Source organism: Xyrauchen texanus, chromosome 30, assembly GCF_025860055.1.
Source record: "Xyrauchen texanus isolate HMW12.3.18 chromosome 30, RBS_HiC_50CHRs, whole genome shotgun sequence".
In the NCBI taxonomy this organism is placed as follows: domain Eukaryota; kingdom Metazoa; phylum Chordata; class Actinopteri; order Cypriniformes; family Catostomidae; genus Xyrauchen; species Xyrauchen texanus.
In genome coordinates this window covers 25138890-25161865 of record NC_068305.1, presented here as the reverse complement: position 1 = coordinate 25161865, position 22976 = coordinate 25138890, and the positions used below count along the sequence as shown (strand labels likewise).

At 37.8% G+C, this 22976-nt stretch overlaps 2 protein-coding genes across 2 annotated transcripts in view; one reads left to right on the top strand and one right to left on the bottom strand.

Annotated features, from left to right (window-relative positions):
- The window catches only part of LOC127624052 (chromatin-remodeling ATPase INO80-like), a 54196-nt gene extending 38028 nt beyond the window's left edge, over positions 1 to 16168 (top strand). Inside the window, exons 28-37 of the mRNA XM_052098669.1 lie at positions 2499 to 2626; positions 5051 to 5145; positions 6493 to 6565; positions 7400 to 7558; positions 8023 to 8125; positions 8252 to 8340; positions 9500 to 9664; positions 10281 to 10440; positions 14601 to 14819; positions 14950 to 16168. Coding sequence (XP_051954629.1) covers positions 2499 to 2626; positions 5051 to 5145; positions 6493 to 6565; positions 7400 to 7558; positions 8023 to 8125; positions 8252 to 8340; positions 9500 to 9664; positions 10281 to 10440; positions 14601 to 14819; positions 14950 to 15167 — 1409 coding nt within the window. The 3' untranslated portion in view covers positions 15168 to 16168. The remainder of the gene's footprint in view (positions 1 to 2498; positions 2627 to 5050; positions 5146 to 6492; positions 6566 to 7399; positions 7559 to 8022; positions 8126 to 8251; positions 8341 to 9499; positions 9665 to 10280; positions 10441 to 14600; positions 14820 to 14949) is intronic.
- A 255-nt stretch (positions 16169 to 16423) lies between these two features.
- On the bottom strand, positions 16424 to 18269 carry LOC127624127 (glutathione-specific gamma-glutamylcyclotransferase 1-like). The gene is made up of 3 exons (XM_052098798.1): positions 17639 to 18269; positions 17496 to 17531; positions 16424 to 17380 (listed from the first exon to the last, which is right to left on the bottom strand). The coding sequence occupies exons 1-3, from the start codon at positions 17807 to 17809 to the stop codon at positions 16997 to 16999; spliced, it is 591 nt and encodes a 196-aa protein (XP_051954758.1). The 5' UTR covers positions 17810 to 18269; the 3' UTR covers positions 16424 to 16996.
- Between the last annotated feature and the right edge of the window lie 4707 nt (positions 18270 to 22976).

Sequence of the window (22976 nt, the reverse complement as noted above, 5' to 3'; positions counted from 1 at the left end):
CTTGTTTGGCAATTGAGTTGGAACATATCCTGAAAATATATCAAGCTGTCCTCTATGAATTTTCATTCTAACTTTCATTACTCTGACTTCAATTGAGCAGCTAAAACCGTCCTTTTATTTTCCTCTGAAATTGTATTTCTTTGGAGATTAGTTGTGATTGATAAGCATGTCTACGAACTGGCAAAAGGACTTGATGAAGTAATGCGCTAAATCGGAAAGAGAAAATGAAGTAATTGCACAGCTCCTCAGACTTGTGAAATAGGACGTGTGGGGGGATTTGATAAGATTGGAAAAGAAATGACAGAGGAGACTCAGTGGTGCCGTTGCCTTTGAGTTGTGGGTATGACACAAAGCGCAGAACCAATGGGTCACACCATTCCCCTAGACCACATCTCCATCCAGCAGTCTTTAAAGGGCTTCATAAAGCGGGATCTGGCAGCTCTAAGCCTCGCCGTCATCCCTCTGACGCCAGACTCATTAGATTAGAGCTCTTTGGGGAACAGTGTATGGCATACCCTGTTCTCTTTGTGAAGCCAGCCTTCAGTCAGTCAAGAGCCTAAAACCTCAACTTTTTGCAAAAGAAACCATTGCAATTAACACTGTGGTATACTGTTGTTTTAGACATGTACATGTAAATCAGCTGGAAATGTCTTGATGCAAAATGTGAGACTTGAAGTCATCTTTAGTGGTCTGAAAGTTGTGTAGTGTAGTATATAATGTATAATCATTATGCATGATCAGTGTGGATCTGTAACCAGTTCAATTTAGTAGATTTCCATTGGTTTGCAAACTCGGCTGCAAACAACAGTGAATCGCTAGAAAATATTTAAATTCAAGGCATTAAGTTGAGCCTAGAAACGATAGTTTAACAGAAGAAAATATGTTTGCTAAAGTATTTATTTTTCAAATAGTTGAGAAAGGTATTTACTGTAATTGAGAGTTGGATCAAACTAAAGACCTATTGGAATCTCAAACTAAAGATGACCTATTGTAATCTCATGTTTGGAACTTTCAAAGGACATTTTTTATATCTGAAAATAACTAATTGCTGCAGATTAAGCAGAGGGATGTGGAATTTCTTCATGATTAGTGAAAGAACACTGAATCAACTCTGTTTGCAAATTGTTTTGCCCATTATATTGCCAAATATACCAACAAATCTCAACTTTTCAGAATTGGATGGCAATGGGTGATCAAATATATATAGTCACATGCTTTGCCCTCAAACAGAAATGTCCTTCCTCTAAATATATAAATATATATACCTTAGAGCAGTGGTTCCCAACCCTGTTCCTGGAGGCCCCTCAACACTGCACATTTTGTAAATCTCCCTTTTCTGACACACCCAATTCAGGTTTTGGAGTCTCCACTAACAAGCTGATGAGTTCAATCAGGTGTGTTTGATTGGGAAGATATCCAAAGTTTGTAGTGTTGGGGGGCCTCCAGGAACAGGGTTAGGAGCCACTGCCTTAAGAGCAAAGATTCAGTATGGAATAAATTAGATCTATGTGGTCATTATCTTGTCAATCATCAACACGTTGGATTTGGAATTCTTGGCTGTATGGTCTAATTTAAGCCATTCTCCACCACTCAATTAAAGGTAACACATGTGACCTTCTCAGGGATATGGGGCATTGAGTCAGGGTTCAGCGATGGTTCACATTAGCATGGACATGATGTGGTAACAACAACATGGTCATGTTGGCCATGGGTTTGACACACTTTCTGTATGGTCTAAAACTTGACCAGCAGGCCTCAAACTCTCTCTAGGGATCTCTAGATTGCTCTAACAGCCTCCTCACTTTGTGTGTATAATCACTTTCTGAGTGCCCATGACTGCCGGGGTCATTTAACCTCCCCCCATGAGTTGACCTTGGGGTCAGGGGTTGCGCCAGTCAACAATGGGAAGCCCGTGCTTCCTCTTTTGTAAGCACTGTTTGGCTGACAGCATTGATTGTCCATTGGCACTAAATATTCCTATCTGTGAATGTCAATCAAATGAGTTGAGTTCATACATAATTGATGACCTATTTTAAAATAATATTGAAAACTTTATTAGAATCAGTGATGATGTGGATTACCCCAGAAAATTATTTTCAACTCATACTAACAACTAAAAATGTGTTTCAAGGTTCCCACATTCAATGTAAACTTATCAGAGAAGTTTAAAATTGTGATTTCCAGCTCTCAATATGTATGAAAGTTATTAAAATCTTTTAAAGTATACTGAGTACAGATTTTTATTGTTGTTATGATTTGTTCGAATATATTTTAGCAACTTTAAATTGCTCTTTCTGAAAATTGCAATCTGTTTAAAATTATATCAAAACCCTTTATAAGTAGATGCGGAAAAAAAGTCATTGGAAACCTATTCTTTACTTTTACTTAAATAATCAGTTTAATTCTGACATTATGGGATTAAGTTTGATCTCGCAAATTTACACATTCTTTTTCATTTCTCAGTGTTTTGAAATGTTTTTCTCATCTTTGTTCTTCAGACAAAGAGTCTCTGATCACAGAGAGTGGGAAGCTTCATACTCTAGACCTGCTGCTGACTCGACTGAAGTCTCAAGGCCATAGAGTTCTCATCTACTCTCAGATGACCCGCATGATTGACCTTTTAGAGGTGAGCACTTCCAGGAACTTCTCACTGTCAGTGACTGACTGCTGTGGGGTCTATGAACATGACACAACTGGATTGTTACCCTACATTGTCATCGTCACATGTTTTACTTTTACAAACTTCAACCTTTCCTTCATGTTTTCCTGTACCGAATACTTTATAATTTTTGGGTTCATGCTGTACATGTGTTTATTGACATCTTGTTTCTACTTTGTTTTTTATTTGTGTGATTAACACTCAAAGAGTTGGGGAATTTTATCAACCATTGTGAAGGGAATGTTTGGCATTAAATAGCTCCATATTGTTGTAGTTGGACAAAGGCTGAGAGAAGATAACTGCGAGAAACATTTTCCAAAGGCACACTGTTGTTTGCTGCATGTTCTGCAGCAAGCAAAACATGGAACTAAATCTAGAAGCTTCCGATAACATTGTCAACACAGGCAGCTTATAGTCCTACATAACAAGTGCTGTTCCATGCCCTCTTGGTTACGCCACTCGTAGTCTAGAAACACAGTCAATAGAAATTCCTTCTGATTAATTTTTCCTTTTTCCATGGCAAGCTTTCTAAAGGCTGAGAGACCCTGTTTGGCTTATTTCGTAGACTTGACTTCCTTTTTTTGTGAAGTAGTAGTTGGTCTATAGGAAATGTTAATCATGGAAAAACATGGCAGCAACCTTTAGCTTTAAGTGACCATTAATTTTGGCATAGTCATGTATATGTCCACATTATATTTTATCTCCACTTTATATTAAAGTCAACATTGAAATCAAAATGGACCCTCTTTACCTACTTGATACACATTCCTGGACATATTGTGAAAGATTCGTCTGTGCACGTCATTCCAAAGGAAAAAAAATTTGTCTTCGCAATCTTTCATCACAATTTCAAAACTTGATCTACCTCTGAAATGACTTTTATGCTGGCATAACCATTCCAACCCTTTTCCTTTCACCCACCTGTAATATAGAGACAACAATTCAAACAATTCCTGCTAATTCATATTGCTATCCATTTGAATAAGCACATTCCATTTACACATGCTACTTCAATGTGTCTCTCAAACAGAGGTGGTTTGAGTGTTTGGATTTACAGTATATCTGTCTCGAATCTGTCTCAGAGGTATACCCCTCAAAAGAAGTATTACTGATGTTCTTTCTCAGCTGACAGATTTCCTTTAAACATTCGATTTTCCATTGTGTCATGTATACTTGAACAGACAGATGAAGGCTAAAACTCCATTATGCAAAAACCCACTGTATCTTGATAATAACAGCGTATGTAAACACACTGACTGTTTGGTAATACAAAACAATACTCTTTAATATTTGCTATGTATCCCCTGTGACTGTAATATGGGAGGATACCGTAATATGATCATTGAATGAAGTCATGCAATGACAAATTTTCTATTATCTCATTTGGCTTACCAAGTCATTAAAAGAGCCAGCTGCAGTCAATTTCAAATCTCTTTCTTAGATTTAGCTGGGGGGGGGGATATATACTGATTGTAATGTAATGTAGTCATTAACATCAGTTTTTTTCCTTTTTTCTTTCTTTTCTTCAGTGTGTTTGACACTGTTCATTCTTGCATGCCATCAGGGCAGTGCAGCTTGGAAGTGGGCATTGATGTCATCATCATTATGTTGTATTACAGCAAATACTGTTTGGCATTTTAGCTTTTTAGATGCTACAGCATAGTATTCTGTGCAATAAACTTAGATGGCCATCTTCTTTCTCCTTTGATATTGTGTCAGTCTAAGCAGACTCTCTTGAGGTTTATGGTCAAATGTAGTTATTTATTGTGAGTTCAACAGATCGACTCCAAGTTGAGGTGGGTTTAAATTTATTCCAGGCACAGTTCCTAAGTCTCAAGGAAATTGAGGCCTAAATCATGTTACGTTCAGCACCACTCTGTTAGCCAGGAGTTCAATTCTCAATAGTGTAATACAGTTTTAAGATGGTCCCATTTGTTACTTACAGCTGGATAGTGAGTTTGGATTTGTGATCTAATGTTACTTTAGGCTGGAACAAAGTCCTAATCAAAGCAGTTTAATGTCAAAGAGAGTGCTAATGCTCATTTCATAGAGTCCAGATGTGCTTTTGGGAGGCAGTCCAATAGAGTCATAAGCCTGTATGTGGGATGAGGCTTCACTCTGGGTGGTGTAAGAGAGTGCGAGGTCAGCTGAGAAAAGGGGTTAGGGATTATTTCTTAGTCTCTGCCAGCCATGAAATGAATCTACACTGGTAATGAGGGTTCAAGGATTTGTGTTAAGGTTGAAGGAGGAAATGTATGAAAACTAGCCCTGCAGATTTAGGAGGATAACGGTGAAATATACACAACCAATTCATATGATTGACTTGTTTACCTGCTTGAGTTTACATTTTCTTCTACTTATTTTAAATATTTAAATGTTTCTGTTCCACAGGAGTACATGGTGTACCGTAAGCATACCTACATGCGACTGGACGGTTCATCCAAAATTTCGGAAAGGCGGGACATGGTGGCTGACTTTCAGAGCCGGTGAGTTTTTAACCTGTGAGTACGAAGATGGTGGCATTCGGCTGACCAGGGTTATGTGTTGAAGTATTAATTTAGTTGTTTTGTTTTCTTTTTCTTTCAGTTTGTGCATTTAATTTGTGATCATTAGTTTTCAATCAACGATTGTTAGTTTTATTTTTATTTTATTATATATATATATATATATATATATATATTGTAAAATAACTCAAGGATGGGCAAGGAGGAGGCGAGAACCGCTTGTCAATATAAATGATAATTTAATGAAAACTTAAACCAAAACACATAAACAAACACACACGACGGACATGCCCATAATTCTCCCTCTCTCGAACCATCGTCACCGGCCGCCTTTATCCCTCGCGCGCCTCATCAGGCCGATTGGGGACCGGGCGCGCGATATTCTGATCGGCCGCGCCCCCCCCTCCGCTCCACATATATATATACACGTTTTGCATTAGCCCAGCACTATGTGTATGCAATGGTCTCTGGTTTTTATTTTGTAGAGGAGTGTGCTCTATATTGGAACGTCTCTCTGTGTAAAACTGGGTGGTTGGGCAGGCCCCTAAAAGAGCGTGATATATATATATAAAATTTTTCTAGTTTCAGTTTTGGTTTTTCAGTAGATTTAGATTTTATTTTAATTTAAGTATTTTTGCGATGCACAAAATGAATGTGTTAACTGTGAAGTTGTTTAAATACGTTTAGTCGTTACATTTCTCTGGGCCATTTAGTGTAATTGCTATCTAGCAGCATTTTCATGTTTAATGAAGGTGAGTTGTTTAGGTTTAAAAATGTATAGTATATAATTTATCTAAAATTAATTCATGGTAATTTATCATTTATTTTATTTTGCTTTGGATTCATGAAAATGTATTTGTTTAGTTTTAGATATTTCATTTTAGTTTTTTTTAGGCAGTGTCTGTTCTAGTTTTCATTAATGATATAACACTGGGTCTGACAGCCAGGATTGGGCAGGAGGCGTAAGTGTCTGTAGGCGTCTGTCTCTTCTTAAGCCTAATTGGGGCTTGTTTTTACAAAATGTCACCAACCATAAATTCCTCATCCCTGGTGGTGCTGTCAGGCGAGGAGGGTTTTACTCTCTCTCTCTCTCTTTCTCTGTCTGTCTTCTTTCTTCCCTCCTTACTCTAGGTTTCTGGTTTACATTAGCCCAGCACTATGTGGATACAATGGTCTCTGGTTTTTATTTTGTAGAGGAGTGTGCTCTATTTTGGAATGTCTCTCTGTGTAAATCATGGGTGTTTGGGCAGGCCCCTTAAAGAGCATGCTCTGCTTCTGCTTTATTTGCTTTCTCTTACTGTTCCGGTCTCTTCCCCCTACCCCTTGCAGGACGGATATTTTTGTCTTCCTTCTCAGTACCAGAGCCGGAGGTCTAGGGATAAACCTGACAGCTGCAGACACGGTGAGGCCACAGCCTATCAGCACACCATGTTTACCAGATCAAATTCCCCCTCTTCCAGAGTCCATGAGACCTGCCTCTGAAATTTTACGAACACTAAGACATTTAGCACTCATGTTATAATAGCCGCTGAACTCTTTGACTTTAAAAGAATATTTCACTTATCATTTACTAACCCACATTTCATTCCAACCCAGAATTATTTTCTTCTATGAAACACAAAATAAGATTTAAGGCAGAATATCCAAACAGCTCTTTTCCATGCAACGAACGCAGAAAGTAAAACAGTCCATTTGACTGGTACGCTATATTCAAAGCCTTCTGAACCACTATGATAGCTAGAGTATGTGTGAGTAACTGACAGTAAGTCATTGTTTACTGACAGTATTCCCTCTGTCCTTGCTCTGTTATATGGAAAGAGCTATTCAGAAATTTTTGGTTAGTGGGTCTTTTTTTTTGTTGAGTCATACATGGTAACGTCCTCATGATCGCTATAATGCGGTTCGCTCTCGGTAGGGCGCATGGTGAGATGTGCGTGGATGCCGTGGAGAGTAGCGTGAAGCCTCCACACGTGCTATATCGCCACGGTAACGAGCTCAACAAGTCAAGTGATAAGATATGTGGGTAACGGTCTCAGGCGCAGAGGCAGCTGAGATTCGTCCTCTGCCACCCGGATTGAGGCGAGTCACTACACCACCACAAGGATAGAGCACATTGGAATTGGGAATTCCAAATTGGGAGAAAAATGGGAGAAACCCCCCCCCCAAACCTAACAAAAAGGGTGTGTATGAGTTTTTCATATCACGTAAATAAGGATGCCACTGTCTTTCTGCTCAGGTGATCTTCTATGACAGTGATTGGAACCCCACAGTTGACCAGCAGGCTATGGATAGAGCCCACAGACTGGGGCAAACCAAACAGGTCACAGTCTATCGGCTCATTTGCAAGGGCACTATTGAGGAACGCATCCTACAGAGGGCCAAAGAAAAGAGTGAAGTAAGTGCATGGTATCGTACATGTTATAGTACATGATACTATTCAGAATCACAGCTTGACAAAAGCACTATTTGGTAAGTTCATTGATGTTGATTTCACATTAGAGTGGCTTCCTTGGCTCAAAAGGCTATACATTTAAGTTAGAACAACTATGTTTATGAAAATGTCAAATCTCAAAAGAGTCTTTGCAGAGTCCAGATGTGTGTTTAAAGGAAAATGTAGCCTATGTTTGTAATTGTCAGGTTGTAGTTATGGCTAATTACACTGTAAGTACACAGTAATGAGTGCTCTAAACTGTCACATGTATCTCAGCACGCCTGTATCAACAACACATTATTATAGTCAGTACATGTTTCAGAGGCCTTAAGATCCTTCTCCTCTTTCTCTTCATTTCTGATGGTATTTATAGATTCTCTATCTCAACAATTGCTCTTTTTTTATCTGCTGTGGGTTCTGTGCTTTAGATTCAGAGGATGGTAATATCAGGAGGAAACTTTAAACCTGACACCCTGAAGCCCAAAGAGGTGGTCAGCCTGCTGCTGGATGACGAGGAGCTGGAGAAAAAATGTGAGATGCCACTCCGATTACGATCTCATACGGATAATAAAAACATATGTTTTGTAAAAGAGGTATTGACAGAGTGAGTTAGCAATGTTTGCTGTGCTCTAATTAGATGATTTGGTTGTGTTTCAGTGCGTTTACGGCAGGAAGAGAAGTGGCAGCTGGAGGAGAGCAGTAAGGTGAAGGAGCGGAAGAGGAAGAGGGAGAAGTATGCAGAAAGAGTAAGTTCCCCCATACAGGCATGAAGAAGTGATGAAGAATCTACTGGCAGTGCAGTGGTGTCACATTTGTACATTCATATTAGAAGTGGGTGGTATGATCAGAATCTTATATAATGGTCTGAGTAATTTGACCATGAAGATCACTGTTAATTCTGTTGATTCACTGCGATTAATTATATAAAAAATTCAGGTTTAAAATTAATTTACACAATCATGTCCTGGGACTGTACTAAGGAATATTCTTAATATGGTAGCAATTCAAAATTGAAGCGTCACCTGTTTCAGCAGGGGGCAGTAAGTGAAACTCTGCCATATATGCAGCTCGCTGCTGTACAGACAATAAACCACATTCACTAGCGACAGCAGAAGATGAGAATATGTTCTTGCGTTTGAACACAGCTGGACACAGCTCAGTTTCGAATGCAGGGATCTCGAGACCTGTTTTTATATGTTTCAAACTACATTAAACTTGACAAATCAACCTAAAAACATTTTTGTTTATGACACGATGCAACCAAAGTGAGATGCTCTCTTATAATAAGTCTATCTTGGACAGACTGATGAATTAAATTGTAAAATGGATTGCTGTGGACTCGAGTCTAATTATAGGCTTGTGGTAATAAAATATGGAAATAAACAATTTATTGACTTCTAAACCCACATTTTGTGTTGTCTTAATGCGTCACTTGTCTGCCACAATAATGCAATGCATTTTAATTATCTGAATGATAATATTTAATATACATTTATAATTATTTAAATATAACTATTTCTATACTATATACTGTATAATCATATACTGTATTAAATGATTATTTTAAGACCATTCTCAACAAATATTTATATATGTGATTAATTGAAATTACTTTGATTAAATTTTTATAGATTGACAGCCCTAAATAATATATAGTTCAACGAAAATGCTTTACATTTCAATTACAATGTGCTACTTCCTATTTCTGAATAATTCAATTAATTAAATACTTAACTAATAAAAGATAGTTCTTCTTATTTTATTCTCTTTTTATATGAAACTTTATGGATGCTTTCCAAAATATAAGATTATTCATCACAAATAATTGATACAAAATCTACCAAAAATGTATTAGCACCCTGTACCAACTTTATCTCCCTATACTCCCTGCCTTTTATTTTTCAGAGGAGAAAGGATGATGATAACCCAGACACGAAAAAGAAGAAGGAGGGTTTGAATGTGGTCATCCCTTATGCCCCATCAGCAGACAACTCTAACCTGTCAGCGGATGGGGAAGACTCATTCATCAGTGTTGACATGGACTCTGCCGTGCCCAGCCCCTTCAGTGAGGTAAACGTGTGAGATTGAATAATCTCCCAATCCCCAGAGTTTTAAATAACTGTTCCATAATTTTGATGTTTATTGAATTGCAGAGGTCATTATGTCGGGAGGAATTATTATACACTACTGGTCCTATAATTATATACTTTAAGCCAGGGGTTTCTAACCTTTTGGCAGCTGAACCCCAATGACTTGAAATTATATACTTGTGGTACCCCATGATATTTTTGAAAACCATATTAAACAATTATTTTAATTCAGTTAATAATTTTTAACTAACATAATTGTATAAGATGAGAGCAAGGCATTTTTTGTTAAAAATGGTGCAATTTTCATTTATTTCAATTTGCCATTGGCAAATGAACCCCCAAGCATTTCTATCATGAATGGTGGGGATGCGTGAACCCACAGTAGGGAAGCCCTGCATTAGGTAATAGGATGCAGCGTCACAACAAAAGCATGCAAGAATGTTCACAAAGAATGTCGTTTTGAACACAGTCTAACATTTACTTGCTACATTGATCTCACATCCCTCTTCCTCGTCCATATTTTGGTCCTACTGTCTCTCCTCCGTGGTGCTGTCCCTCTGTCCCTGTCTCACCCCCAGAACTATGTGTCTCTGCAGATCTCTTTGAGCAGTGAGCTCCAGCCCAGCTCCATTCCTGCAGACGAGAGTAGCAGTGACATGCTGGTAATTGTGGACGAGCCCATGTCTTCTGCTCCACAGTCCCGTGCCACCAACTCTCCCGCCTCCATCGCCGGATCTGTATCCGACACGATGAATGGTGAGTTCCACCAGTTTGTGTGTAGAAATCTTGTTTCTTTTTTTTTTTTATATATATATATATATATATGTTAGGGGAGACCGGGGCTAGTTGTCACACTTCCACACCAGTAAATATTTACCAGGGTGGGTTTATATGTGAGAGTCAATTTCATACTTTAAAAGCTACAGAGCCCCTTAGAGGATAGGGGGATTTTTTTTCTGAAATAGTTTTGCATGCCCTCACAGTAAATTTTGCGTTCCCTTGCAATAAATTTACCATGGCTTTACTACAGTAACCATATTTTAACCATGATATTTCTAGTGAAACCCTAGTGATAATGCAGGATAAAGACAATTGTGTAAATAAAAACCATAATGTTGTGGTTATTATTCTTTTACTATAGTAATACTGTAAATTGTAACCATAGTTTTTGGCGTAAATTATTTTTCTGTAGTAATATTGTAGGATATTGTAATGAATGTTGTAGGCTAACCAGTTTTTTTTTATTTTATTTTTTTATGGAAACCATGGTTTTACTATAGTAATATTGTAGTAAATATGAAAAGTAAGTTAAGCAATGCTTCTTTTTGGTGGAAACAATGGTTATAACACAGTATACAGTATTATTTCATTTTCAAAATTTTTTTCTCCATTTATTTAAAGGGGTCATGACATGTTTTTTTTTATTGTATTATTATGTTCCCTTAGGTGCAATTATAGTATTAATATATATTTTTTTTTAAGAAAAACTTTTAAAATCTAGTGATTTATGACCTTTTCCCACCCTGTTTCTCATCCTCTGATTCAAACAGTCTGTTTTGGGGGCGTTTTCCATTTAAGACTTCAGTGTTAACGCCCACTGTTATGATTGGCTAACGTCAGTGCCTATGTATCAATTATTGACGCTCCCAGCCAGAACAATATGCAAGTAAACTAAGTAAAAACACTGTGATTATTCATAATGAATGAAATTGCGCTTTAAAAAGTAGTTTAAAGTTTAAAATAGATTACTTACAGTTTGCGTCGTCGTTGTTCCCAGAATAGTCGGCACGGACTTATCTTTGAGCAACAGTTTTCTGGCAAAGCCAGCATCATATTGAGATTTGTTCTCAAAACAGTCATCCTTAAAATGTACAGAACAAAACGCTTAAGTTAACACTGCCGTGACTGGGTCGATCCGCAAAAAATAAACTGCATCCATTTTTCCCTGACGTCTGGATCTTTCGGCAGCTTATTCAGAGGTTTTGTTTGACCACAGCCAGGAACAGCACATCTGTGTGGCATCGTAATTTTCCTGTGCACAAGTAGTCTCTGTCAGAGCTCGCTGTCCATCGACTGAACACTTGTGAGGCGACGGCGATACTGAAATGAGCGTAGTCTTGCGCTTAAAGCGTAGTTATCTTGTGCTGGAGGCGGTCATATGCAAACGCTGTTACGTCACTTCTAACCGACACGTCACTTCTAACCATGAATCCAGAACGAGCTGTATTTTGAGCTTGATTAAATAAATGATTCGTTTAGAATGGGGAGGACGTCTTAAAATATTAAACTTGCAGGACGTTTTAATGATACAAAGACCTCTTATATACCAAAAGATCAAGGCAAATTTGGTTTCTCATGTCATGACCCCTTTAATTATTTTGGCATTTATACATTTCAGGACAGTTCGATCCATCCAAATGTCCGAAAAGGAATAGGCTGAAACCAAAGCTTATTATGCTACCCTTTTTACCTCTCTTATTTTATATTTCAATATCGTCCTTTACAGTACTGTTCACAACTCATAAGAAATAAACAATGAATGTATGAAGAAACAAATAAGAGCAAGATGTCTATATAACATTTATAAATATAACTTCACCCTAACAAATAAATTATTTGAATTAAACTTAAGAAAATGTACTGTTTGCAGTAACTGCTTAATTTCTATATACATGACACATATACATTTATACAAACATATATGGTAGTATATATAATGCAATGTTCCTATCAACCCATTCTTTCATACTTTTTAAACATGTCAATTATAAACATTCTCTTAAATTTATTAATAATTGTATTAAATTTTAATTAATTCATCTTCAATTTCTAATGAATATCAATGTTAATATATGGTTACTGTTGTAAAACCATGGTTAATTTATTGTAAGTGCATGCAAATGTATTGCAAGGAAACGCAAACTAGCACGGGGAACACAAAACTTATTGCAAGGGCACGCAAAACAATTTTTAAAAAACAAATCCCCACCCTGTACTCCTGTAAAAAGCCTCATACTTTTGTATTGGCCACAAAAAAAAATTCACTGTTATTACCCACGAAAAAAGATACAGTTCATTGAACACATGTCCTTTTGTGACAACTTTCCCCAATTGTGGGTCATGTTTTCACATTCTATGGGATAAACTGTAGCAATGGAACCTGCCATTAAACCAGTGGTGTAGGTTTAATCTGAATATTGCATGTAGTCCTTTCCCCGTCTCCCCTACATACTTTTCCGATTTTCATACCAGTGTTTTGTGCACCACTAGTACCATGGATTTCATGCAGTAAAAAAGACATCATAATGCCAAGACAACAAATCTTTCTATTGCATTGTCTTATTGTCTTTGTCATTGTGCTGGCTGCACTTGAAAAAAACATACTGCCCGACTTATGAAGCCTGATTCATGAAGAATGACTGTTATGTGCCACTTCTAATTTAATGAAACGCACAAAAATACTAACAAACTCATTTGTCATCGCTTTGAATCAGTTTGACATATCCTTTACTACTGAATGAACTCTGAATATGTCAGAGCATTTTCTAAATTATTGTCACTGAAGCTTAATTCTTTCATTTTGACTCAAATTTATACAAATTAAATCAGTATCATTACTGTTAGGTTGTTCATATGAAAATGTGTAGTTGAAGATAAACATTTGCTGTTATTAATAGAATGAAGCTTTGTGGAACAAGTTGAAAAGTGAACTTTTATGGGCTTATTGGCAAAATGCTCTATTATTTGTAAATAAAAATGAAAATGGTTTCTCCACCTAAACAGTATTTGTTAAACTTATTATTTTTCTTTCATATTCCTATTCAGTCTATTTTGGGTGTTGTTGCTTTACTGCAGTTAAAGTCCCAAATACAGGGTAACAGGGTCACATTAACAGAGATCTGACAACCTACCTGCCTGCCTAGTGATGAGTGATGTTAGTAAGCAGTGTTGCTGTCTAGGTTTGAAAGCTGAGAGTGCAGAGGTTTGTAGGACTTGAGTTTGCTGGTGAAATATGAGCAGAACTGTGGCCGTAAAGGAGATAGCGTTTGCATGAGTCGGGCCAGAGCCACTGAGTCCCAAACCGCCTTGGCATGCAACCTCATAGTAAAGTGAAGACAAGTGGAAGATGACACACTCTAATAGTTTAGAAAACCGTCAGCAGAAACATGTTGATGTTGTTTGGCACATATTACATTAATTTGTTGGTGGATCTCTGAAATGGATCTTAAGCCCGCTATACACTGTAGGATTTTTACAGTCCTTTAAGATTGTTGCTTGTAAGACTGTATGATATGAACGCATTGATATTGCCATGGCACACTGTGCGACATTATGTCAGACTGTACGATACACATCGTCGCCGACTGTGGTCCCAATCGTCCCGATCAGTGAACATTACTTGCGTTACAGGAGCATTGCGGAATAGAAGCAAAACTTTGAGATTTGCCCGCCACGAAGGAGCTTTTTTTCTTCTGAAAGCAGGACATCAGCATTTCCGTTGCTCAAATACCATCAGGAGCGTAGTCTAACATATAAAAAGAAAGATGGATTTTGTCAAATAGGCTTAAAATTAGTAATCTATAGACCAAGAAAAGTAGGCTAATAATATATAGTGCTTGCAAATTCCCTATGGATAATGCACAAAGATGACATAGATTTCTATAATTATATATAGTCAACTGTATTTGCTGATTTGGATTCAAACGTCGGTGGACATGTTACATTTGAATGTTGCAAGATTGCCGTATTTGCCCTACGACGACAGAAATTTGTCTCAGATGGCAGAATCGTGGCCAAAATCATAAAGTGTGCACCGTTCTTTATATGGAGTGTTGGTCTATTTTGTGGGCAGGCAGTTACAGTTAACTTCTATGGCTAGATTTTCCAAATGAGTTTAATACATGGTGCTCTTTCAGGTGTCTCTTCCCAAGATATGTCCAGTCCAGGCAGGGGAAGGTCTGGTCGGAGTCGAGGGCGACCCAAAGGCTCTACAGGAGCCGGGAAGTCTTCTGTCAGGAAGGGCAGAGGACGGAAGACGATAGCTGGGAGTGCTGCAGCCATGGCAGGGGCGATTGCAGGGGCAGCAGCCGCATCTGCAGCTGCATATGCTGCGTATGGCTACAGTGTTTCCAAAGGTAACAACATACCATCAACCACAAATGTACATTTGACTTGGTGAAAAAATGATTACAGTTTATCCGAACTGCTTTGAAATTATTCACCCATGTTTTGTTTTTGTTCTTTGTGTAACCAATACTCTTCCAGGTATTCCAGCAACTGGCTCCTTACAATCTACTCTACCTATTCATTCTTCAACCACACCTGCCTTTGTTCCAGCTGGCAACCCTTCCCCCCAGGCTAAAAGAAGCGCTATGACCACCAACTCACAGACATTAGCCCATGGCAGTTCAGAAAGCCATCATAACCCCACTAAGAGAGGCAAAGGACCAAGCAACCACAGTGGGCGGCAGCAGACTGTGTAGATTTCTTTTTTTTTTTTTTTTATTGTAGCGTGGCCAGTACATTTTCAATCCCAGGGTGACAGTTTTCAGATAAACTATGTCAATCCGCTATCGAACCATAAGTCCTTTTGTCACTGTGAAACTCAACCTAATCTCAAAATGCAGATTGTATCCATTCTGGTGACATGTCCTTAAATCAAGTCTGGGATTTCTATCCTTTGAATCCAAAACAAGTCACTTTTCCCCACGTATTTGATTGTTTTCAAAAATAATTTAAGCCATTATAAAGGTGACTGAAGTGTGTTATTACAATGACACTTTTTCTTTCTCTTCTGATGACCAAGTAACCAAAGGGTGGCAGGGCTAAATGAGGGATCCATGAGATTCTGTTCTTCATTAATGGTTGGATATATTTTTCTTGCATTCATCATGTTTGGCATCATTATGAGCAGAGATTGAGTTTAAATGGAAAGATTGGGGGGATGATAATCAAACACCTTGAACATACTGTATATGAACAGATAAGACAGCTTTTGTAAGACTGCTCATATTTTTGTAGAATGGACTTGACATTATTGTAATATCAGTTTGAACAATATGAATACCGAATGGCCTTCTCTTTCTATGTTTATTTGCTGCAAATTCAAAGATTTTGGCTTAAATATTAATATATTTTCTCTTGGGAAGAGTAAAACAAATCAATGTGTTTTGTAGTAAATGCAATGAAACATAAGTGGTGAGTGCTGCTCCAAAAACATGCCACTACTCCCGATTGAGTCTGATGTGACTTAAAATACTTGTATCATATCTCAAGTTAAAACTTGGTAATTTATGATTTGTGCTAGTTGTATATTCTATTGAAGTCGTTTTGTTTTTAAATAACATGAAACATTCATAATTTTGTTGCATCTGTGATATATGGCTGTTTTTTCAGAAAAGGCCATTTCTGGATTTATTTTGTCTTGAAGTGTGATAGATGTTCCATGTATGTAAATACCAAAAGGGTGTCATCCCTATCAAAGTTCTCCATTTTCCCAAAACACTGGTCTATTTTTAAAAGTCTGTATCAATTCCTGAGAAGAAACCCTAATGGTCCTTTTACTGATTTGGACTAAAAACTTTTCAAAGTTTCTTTGTAGGATACTGCGATTTAAAAATGTGTAAATTTGACATTGACAGTTAACAAATGAAACACTAGAACAGCCTACTAATGGCAGACTAGATTTACACAGGTTACTTCTCTTAACTCAAATGTTTTTATTTTGATCTCTTCGAGTTAGAACTGACACACGTATGCGGTTTGGTCTCATGTTCAACCTTGTTTCTTAGAACACAACACTGAATCAGACAAAGACAGCAAGAGTTTGGCACAAAACACAAATTTAACATAGGACAGATCCTTGAAGGTTTTAATGTGCAAAAAAACATTTGTAATGGCTTTACAGCATATTTCTTGAGTGCAAATTAAATGGACAAGTGTATGGACCCCACGAATGAGGTTGGGTCCAAAAAAAAAAAAGCACGCTTTAATTGGACAAACTTTGGCAATACATTACCACAAGCATGCATTTGTACTACAGCATCACATACTTGGAGTTAAGACCACAAAACCATGAAAGTTGACAGTATGCAAGATGCCAAACAACATGATTGAAATAAAACCACTTAAAAGACCATGTTAACTACAGTGACTTAACAGTCAAATTTAATAGCATGGTTTAGTGTAAATAGAATATCTGAACACAGCCACTAAATCACACCAAAATTTACTTTTGATAGGACTTTTATGGTGTCTGGACTAGGTGTTGATAGCCTCAGTGACATAGTTAAAGCATTACAGAAGATACAGGTTACTGGGCTGCTAATATAGGTCTAATGATGGCTAGGGCAGCTGCCTCGATGGAGAACAGGTGAGGGTCATCCACATCAGGGCAGCTCACTCTCATGAACTCGGCCAGGCGAAGCAAGTACTCGATGTTGTAGCCCGACTTTCCCTTGCACACAGCAATCTGAGTGGCGATTTCCTCTGTGCTGGCTGGCCCCAGGTAAATAGGGTTGTCAGAAGTGGCGATGTAAACCAAAGCCTGGACAGGTGACTGGTTTGTGCCCTGTGGGAAAAACTCGACAGCCTGGGTGGCATAACCACCTCTCACAGCCTCCCTCACGTTCAGGTACTTCAGACACTCCTCGATCTGAGAGCCAGTCACCTCAAAGGAAACACCCCATGTGCACGCCTGTGGACAAGAGATCTGAGGTTAGTCACATATAGTGACGTTATGAAGTGTACACAAGATATTTGATTATCATTAAAACTCTATAGCAACCCCCAAAGTGGTATGTTACACTTACGTCATCCTCCTCGATGAGCGTCACCACTCTTCCGGGCTGTCATGGAAAAACCCGAAAAAGATTAATGACTACCATGCGGAACTTATTGCTAAAAGTAAAAGTATGTGTAGATAAAATAAAACTGTTTACATTCAAATACTCACCGTTTTATCATCTCCACGATGGAAATTATCCCCATGCCAAAAGCGTCTCTTGTACCCCTTAATATAACCGACCTTGCTCCTCTTGTACTTAAAGTCTGGCTTCCAAACCAACGAGCCGTACCCGAAGATCCACAGGCTAGATTTCACAGCGACGATATCGTGAGGCTTCATCTTTACAGGATGGTACGAGGACAGAGAGGGTAGTAGTGTACACGGATGGCTTTAATGTTGTAACCGCTAAATGAATGAAACGACAGGCTAACTGGCTAGCGTTAGCTTCCTCCTGTCAAGTAGGAGAGGTATCGGTTGGCTCACGGCTATACCACGGACGGTATCAGAGCCCAACTGCTTGACAGTTGTGATGGTAAAGTCCCGCAAAGCGTTTTTCTGTGCCTTTTGCATGCCGATGCCGTGCAGTTACCGCCGCATTGCATTAAAACTCCATGTTGGCCTCTTCGGCTCTCTCGGTCTGAATAAAACACAAATAGCAGCGGAAAGCACCTTGTTTACCAACAAACTTTCACCCAGCCAAATACACGATGCTTTAACGCCAGATGAAGTGTATTTATGGTGAATTCGAGCTTCCTTAACAGCAGCGCTGTAACTTCAACTTCGGCGGATGATGAAATGACGGTTGGTTTGAGGCATGCTATAAGCGCGTGTATCAATGGGCGTATCTGACGTTGCGCAAAATATTGACCAATCAGAGTGTAGATTCGGCGGGGCGTCTTGTCTTTTAGCCAATCAATTTACCTTGCTGCGCCCATATAAGTGCATAACTATCTGCTTGGCTCACAACCTAGGAAAAGGCGTGCGTAGTTGTTTCATCTTATAGGTTTAACAGCTGTCAGTCATACAATACTCAGAAGCTCATTCGTCAACTGATCATTAAAGGTCTTGGCTGATGCAACTCGAAACGAATGTTTCAAACACAAGTACAGTACAGTACGTACTGAAATTGTTGCATCATTACAGGCATTCTGCTACTTGAGTCCGAAACACCGCTGAATATAAAGAAAATTGATATAGAGATACATATATAGAGGTAGATTTAGACTTAGGTAAGCAACTCAAATTAAGGCCCCCTGAAAACAAGATGCCATTGCAAAGGATAACTATGTTTTCTTACCAATCACCTTGTGTTTCTAGTTAAATATTAATGAGTGTTCCCTTGTAACTAGAAACATTAACATCCTTCAGACACCTGCATTCATTTTTATCCTATAATGACTGCTGAGGCAGATTAGTTTCTTCCTATAAAGATAAGAGTCTTTTAAGCCATATCATCGGCTTCAATTTTAGATCTCCTTTGTCTATAATCTCCATCTATGGTAGTATGACATATTTAAAAGCATTCACAGTTTTTTATTATTATTCGAGAGCAGAAATTAATTGTTCACAATATTTTCATAACTTTATACATTTTCTACAAACCCTGTGAAGTCCAATTGATTACTTGATGTAAACACATGGTCCCAGTGAGTCTCATGCTCACTTTATTTACAAATTATGCTAAAATGATGGTCATCATTGTCACAGTTGTTAATAATTTTAATATATTGACAGGCAAAAGGTTGTGCCTGGAAAGTACTTTGAGTGCATATATTTGTCCTTTGAGTGTCGTCATCTTCTAAAAACATTTTTTTTAATATTTACCTGTTTTCTGTCTGAATGATTCAAGTGCTGATTGCGTTAAAGTTTTGTGTAATAAAGTAGAGTAATTATTTGGTATTTGATGAGCCTAAGGATTGCAACATGACAACATCGCCAAACTATTAAGGAAAATTGATAATAGAACAGAATCATGATATAAATAAATGATTTAAATATTGCATGTGAAAGTGATGATAAGAAAAATATATGTTATGTTTGAACTTCAAGTTGAAGTCTTTGTCATGTCTGTTTTGCTGTCCTTTTTCTTGTTTCAATTGAATCCCCAACCATCCAACTTTGGTTGATAAACAAAACACTAGTCTGCCCCCCTCTCAATTTCCTTGTATTATAGCAGAGGATCTTCTTTAGTTAAAATAGGATTATCTATAAATAGAGGTATTATCTGGCATCATAATATACAAGCACATGTAAGCTCCTTAAAAGTCTGCATGTTGCACAAGCCTTTCTCTGCCTATAGCCCAGGCAGACGGGTGAGATCCAGTGACCAGACCTTTCACGGGACAGCCTGTTTACTTTCTCCAGCACAGTAACCTTTAGGCGCAAACATGCTAGGCCCCCACACTGACCTTATGAATGACAAATGTAGAATGGAAAGAGGGTCATGTGAAGTGTTTTTCTTTTTTTTCTTATGTTTGTAGCTGTTGCTGCTCATTTTTAGCTGTTGCTGAAATAATTTCTCAGCATGATTGATTGAATTTTTATCTTAATCACAGTGATTTCACTGTCAATGACACATTCAACAATACCAATTTATTTTAAAAATGAATGATACAATTGAATGTACTGATTTCATTGGCTGGCATTCAGGTTCGGCACTCTCTGGTTGTGAGCAGTTGAACTAGTTTCCACCAGTCAAAAACAAACAGCTGTCAGAGGTAAAAAACAAAACAAAAACAAATCTATGTCCTATGGGATATGTGCCTGCCATAGGGTGGTGACCAAGGGATCTGCACCCAAAGTAAATAGACCCAGAAAAACACATTCCCATGCCCCCTCCACATGGTCTCCACATATAGTGCACTTGAACATTTTTTCCTGCCATACGTGATGAAATGCAGAGATTTTTCAGGCATTTTGATGTATTTTTTAATCATATAGATGTTTGCCATTTACTGAAAGCATGCATGTGTGTGTTTGTGTAAAAATTGAGAAATTATTAACTTCCACAAGATAGGAGTATGTTTAAAGAGAATTGCAAATACTGGACTATACTATGTGCTCAATGGCAAAAAGATTTTTGATATTTAATTAAATTCATAATTTAAAACATTACAACTACAGTATGGGAATTGTGATCATCGACAGATTTTTTTAATAAGTTTCAGCATGTTTTGAATGCAGGGCCAAATTACTCAAAATTAAATAATGAAATAAGTATTTAAATTTAGCTTCTCACATCACAATATAAAGAAAACCGTGGCTATCCACTTTGCTACAGCAATCGTGATGTTGCATTCACATGATTTGCAGCATTTTGAACTCCGCATGAATACCGCTAGCAGAGAATGTCTTGCTTTGCTTTTAGCGCTGGCACTTCTCACGTAAATGATACTTCATCCAAATTGTCCAGTAAGACAGAAGCGCAACACGGCAGCAGAGAAACGCTGATGCGTCACTCCAACGAGTCATGTGAAGGCAGGTTCCATCTGTGTTTGTTTTTTACCAAAAATATATGATTTATGAATATGTAATATGCATGATTTCTCCATTACTTGCATTAACGCTAATTTTGACAGCTCTATTACATACATAATGAAAATAAACTGTAAAATCATTAAATTACTAAAATCAATAAATGTGCCTTGATTTTTCATTTAAGCAGGAGCTTTGTGCCTTTTTTAAATGTTCATTTTAGGGTTACGGCTATCAGCATGTCACTCAAAGACAGTGGGTATTACCCTTCCAAGGAGGACATCCTCCTCCATCATGAACTTCTCTCACAAAACCAACATCATTTCTTGCATTTTACGGTAAAAACATACTGCTCAATGCTGTAAAGAATGACAATGTTACTGTCATGTACAGCATTTATTTCGGCCAATATGTCCCTTAAATGTATCTAGATTCAAATTAAGTAACTGATAACATTTGAATAGGCAACTTCATCTACAAGTTAACAAGCTCAGTCATTGTCGCAGTATGAAACAAAACACCGAAATTCACTGATCAGAAAAAAAATAAACTCCCACTGGCATTGAGTAATGTGCCGATAACCATAAACCTGAAAATTCACGAAGCTTATGCTTAAATGAAAAATCAACCCAAAGATAATGCTAAAATGAAATAACTAATGCTAAAATAACAGGGACATTTATTGAGTTATTGATTAATTTTAATATTTTATAGGTTTTTATTTATTTAATTCTATTTTTAATGACTTAAATATTTATTTAATTTTTAGTAATTTGGCCCTCCATAATCCTGAGACACAAACCGCATGAGCAATTTACTGACATCTAGTGTTGGTAAATGGAAAATGGAGATGGGGCCTTTGGGTTTGTTGACTCATAGTGGCTGTGCTTTGAATATGATGGGTTTTATGTTATACATTTCAGTATTGCATGTAAAGACCCTTCCAAGAGTGTATGTGCAATTTCAAGTTCAGAGAAAATTAATTTGTGATTACCTATTTCACTCTTTTGACTGCATGGTGTTGTTTATCATCCTCCAATCAAGGATGTTTTCACATTCCACGGCACAGACTGCAAAACACACAATTGCAATGAAATCAATAATCTTGATTTGATGCCCTCCTCCCTTATAGTTTGTTATGAGCTTGTTTCCTGAAAGTTTGGGGATCCGCAAAAATACAGAGAAAAAACAAAATGCGTGAGAAAAGCGTTTGGCCAGTGCCGGCATGTTCTGCATTTTTTAATCAGACAGGAAACAGGAAATGATGTCACTGGGTCACAAACAGGATGCAGTGATTATAACACAATGAGAATGCCTGGCCATGCGATTTAGACCCAGAGGCCAAAGATCAGAGCACGCACACACACGCTCACAGTTGCAGCGGGTTGGATTTGGGTAACAGGTTGCTGCTAGCAGAAGACTAATTGCTATGATAACATGTGTTTAACACTCCGGGCCACTGACGGAAATTCTCTTGTAACTTTGCGAAATGTGTTTTTTCTTCCTAAACATCCTTTTGACCCAAGCACAGATGCAGAAACAAGGATACTTCAATGATACAGATTAACAGAATGAGTGTATGATAAGAGTGTGTTTGCATGGCACAGGTTTGTTGTTGATTACTGTAACTGTTAAGAATGGAGAGAAAACAACCCGTGCTACTTTTTGATTTGAACCTCCTGGGAAACTATTTCTGCTGTAGTACTTCAGTCACTAAAGAATGCATCTCCTGCATGGATCTCTGGTGCCTTGCATGGGGTCTCTTAATGTTGACTTTGGCCAGAATAGTGAAAGGGAAGAATGGCTGAATCTCAGAGCTTGTCATTTGTTTGACGTAGAGTCTAAACATCTAACCCAAATTTACCACTCAGTGTTCCTCAATATCACCTGCTCAAATTCCCAATCACCCTCCAACAAGGCTTACAGATGGCCCCTTGCTCACTAAGACCTACAGTAGGCAATCCTGAACAACCCATTAGGGAACATACACCAGATTTCTCTAGCAGTCCAATAAAATCCTTGATTAATTGAA

Excerpts from the sequence above, each read along its gene's own strand:
- LOC127624127 (XM_052098798.1), bottom strand. The coding sequence starts at position 17,809 with ATGAAGCCTCACGATATCGTCGCTGTGAAATCTAGCCTGTGGATCTTC. Across the intron at positions 17,532-17,638 it reads ATCGTGGAGATGATAAAACG|CCCGGAAGAGTGGTGACGCT; the intron begins GTGAGTATTTGA and ends TTTCCATGACAG. Across the intron at positions 17,381-17,495 it reads CGCTCATCGAGGAGGATGAC|GCGTGCACATGGGGTGTTTC; the intron begins GTAAGTGTAACA and ends TCTTGTCCACAG.